Genomic DNA, 2,942 nt, shown 5'->3' with positions numbered 1-2,942 from the left:
TTTTTGGCACATAAAGACATTAAGCATCAATGCATAGCTCCTTATACATCATAGAAAAATTGTATTACTAGGAGAAGAAACAGGACTCTCATGGAGGTGGTGAAATACATGGTTAAAGGTCAGCAACTTCCACATAAGTTTTGGATGGAAGTAGTTCTTTGTATTGCCTATGTGCTAAATAGGTGTTCCACTAAAGGTTTAAAGAAAACCAATCTTTATTAAGCTTGGTTCTGGCTTCGAGAGGTTTGACTCATGCATTGGTGGGTGTTAATTTTATGTAACATATTTTTTTTTTGTGACAGTTTGTTTCGTTATCCACACCACTTACGGAGTAGGGGAGGGGGGTCAAGTTTCGAACTCGCTCTCGAGCACATGGGGCTAGAAGCTCTACCACTAGGATATCTTCCTGGCCTCTTATGTCATGAACTTTTCTTTGGAGTTGTTGCATGAAGTACAAATTTATAGATGCACATATTATTCAAAGAACATATGCATAGTTATTATCAAATTTATAGATGCACATGTTATTCAAAGAACATATGCATAGTTATTATTACATAGAGAAGCCCTACCAATTGAATATCTCTCTCACCTCTTATATCAAGAACTTTTGGTTTGAAGTTGTTGCATGAAGTACAAAGTTATAGATGCACACATTATTCAAAGAACATATTATATTGTTGTCATTATCATATACATTCGTGGAAAACATTATCACGATTATGGCAATCTATGCGCAAATATCTTTTTATAATGTTCAATTGATCCTAAGCAATTACTAGTTACTCATTCTTGGTTTGTCGAGTTAGCACTGGCTGGGGAGTATGCCAATACGGTTCTCTTCTAGATCGAAACTCCACTCGAAGCCTTGCTGCTGCGTGTTGCCGATGATGCTGTTGGGGAAGTCGTTCGAGGAGACGATGGCAAGGCAGATGGTCGTGGCGACCTTGTGGGGTACGAAGAGATTTTGTAAACGGAGTGGAAGGGTGGCGCCGCCTACGAAATTGAAGTCCACCGTGGGGAGGCCAGGAGCATCCTCCATATCGGCGTCGAGGTGGAAGCAGGTGTCAAAGAAATCAGTGGAGGTTAGAGTGTAGCGCGCAGCCTTCAGGGCCCTTTCCACAGCGTCGCGCAGGGGGTTGTAGGCTCGAGGGGCTAGGCGCGTGATGGTGGTGCCGGAGTCCAGCACGACGCCACCTCGGCCGGTGGAGGGGTCGATGTGAAAGACAGCAGACGGTATGCTGAGGCGCCGCCCGTTTACGTTGATACTCTTCATGGGCACGTAGTAGTAAGTGGAAGCGAAAGGGCTGTAGAGGTTGCTCATCGAATTGGCGGGGCTACTGCCGCCGAAGGTGAGGTAGCCGGGGGTGGAGGAGAAGTGGCCGGGAAGGCAGTACGAGAAAAGCTGGCCAAAAAGATAGCCGAACGTGTTGGGGAAGGAGAGCTCGCCTCTGCCCAGCGCGAAGATGCCAGCGGCGCCATGCAGCGCTTTGGTTTTTGTCTGGAAACTGCAGCCCAGCGGCACCAACTCCTGCTCCCACCCGCCGAAAGTCAGCGTTTCGAAGCCGAGCATGCCTTGCGTCGTTGTGATGCCGTCTGCGTAACGCAGCGTATAACCGCAAGTGTCTTGGTTTTTGTAGCAGGCGCGGGCGTTTTGCGGCAACTTCTGGCACGCCACGCTCAGACAGGCCGCACGGCGGAAGGTGGCGGACTTGAAGACGTCGTAAACGGGGTCTTTCTGCGGAACGCACTGCTGGCAGGGCTCGCACTGGAGCCAAGTGACCTGGCTGCCGGTATCGATCACGAAGGCGAGGGAGGGTGTTGGGCCGACACCGCCGCCCAGCTTCAAAGTGACGAAGTACTGCCCCTCTCCGGAAGCGCCGGCGGGCTCGGTGTAAGAGTGAGGCGGGCGGCGCCTCGTGTTGAAGCTGCTATTAAGGCTGGACTCCAGCTGTTTCACGAAGGCGTCAGCACGAGCGGCGTCGCTTTTCAAACTGGCCTCCATGAGCTCCATGTCAATGGCGTGTGGCGGCCGCAATACAGAAGAAGGCTGGTGGCGGTGGAAGAGCTCTAGCCGTGCCTTCACCTCCTGCGCCGTAGTATTACGATGTACATTATGCGGGATCGTTTTCGTTGCCGCAGCAGAATGCAAGGCCAGCAGCAGGAGCACTAGTGCAGTCACGCCACCGCTCACCATCTTTACTTTGTGACGACCCTTAATGCCAAAACATTCGCGGTCCGTCTTGGAGTTTTTTTTATATCGTCATTGACATCCGTCGGTTCAGGTCTCGTTCTTTTTAAAAAAATCTTCTCCACAAATCACAAAACTTCAAGCCTTTCCTTTTGAAAAAATTTCTTGACAATTTGCTTTTTTTTCTCTCTCTAAAACATAGCTAAAATGTCATAATTTGGTAGATGATTCAAAATCAGAAAATAAAATCTACATATAAAATTGAAAATATTGCAGATCCATTGTATAGAGTATGTTGGTTTTTAGTGGAGAGTGGATTCTAAGTTATTTGTGTTTTCAATGACAAGTCATTGTGCTTATTTGGGATTTTTATGGCATATCACTTATGGGCTCTTTGTGGGTTTATTTTTAAAAAGTCCATTAATCACAACAACACAAAGCAACTATAGACGCGCTTGATAGACGCGCAAAATAGCGGGCGCATCTATAGGCGTTGCTTGAATAGAGAAATTACGGGCGCGTCTAACAGCGCGTCTAATAACTCGTGTATTTGCGCGTGTATTGACGCGTCTATTAGAGCATCTACACTGAGAATCTAACACTGCGTCTAACAACGCGTCTATTTACACATGTATTAGGGCGTCTATTAGTGTGTCTACACTGAGAATTAGATGTGTATTTAGACGCAAAACAGAGAGTACAAAAAGTGAGATTTTGGTGTAGGCTGGTAAATGTACATCATTGCTTTCCA

At 47.1% G+C, this 2,942-nt stretch overlaps 1 protein-coding gene across 1 annotated transcript; it reads right to left on the bottom strand.

Annotated features, from left to right (window-relative positions):
• Positions 1-805: 805 nt before the first annotated feature.
• Positions 806-2,197, bottom strand: LOC147609855 (aspartyl protease family protein 2-like). Its single transcript, XM_086787214.1, has one exon. The coding sequence runs from the start codon at positions 2,195-2,197 to the stop codon at positions 806-808; it is 1,392 nt and encodes a 463-aa protein (XP_086643340.1).
• Between the last annotated feature and the right edge of the window lie 745 nt (positions 2,198-2,942).

This window comes from Cibotium barometz, chromosome 50 (assembly GCF_041138505.1).
Source record: "Cibotium barometz isolate CiBa-2024 chromosome 50, ASM4113850v1, whole genome shotgun sequence".
Taxonomy (NCBI): Eukaryota; Viridiplantae; Streptophyta; class Polypodiopsida; order Cyatheales; family Cibotiaceae; genus Cibotium; species Cibotium barometz.
The sequence above is the reverse complement of the archived record's forward strand: the minus strand, read 5'-3'. Positions and strand labels throughout refer to the sequence as shown.

What these genes read in the sequence shown, in the direction of transcription:
- LOC147609855 (XM_086787214.1), bottom strand. Translation starts at nt 2,197, where the DNA reads ATGGTGAGCGGTGGCGTGACTGCACTAGTGCTCCTGCTGCTGGCCTTG.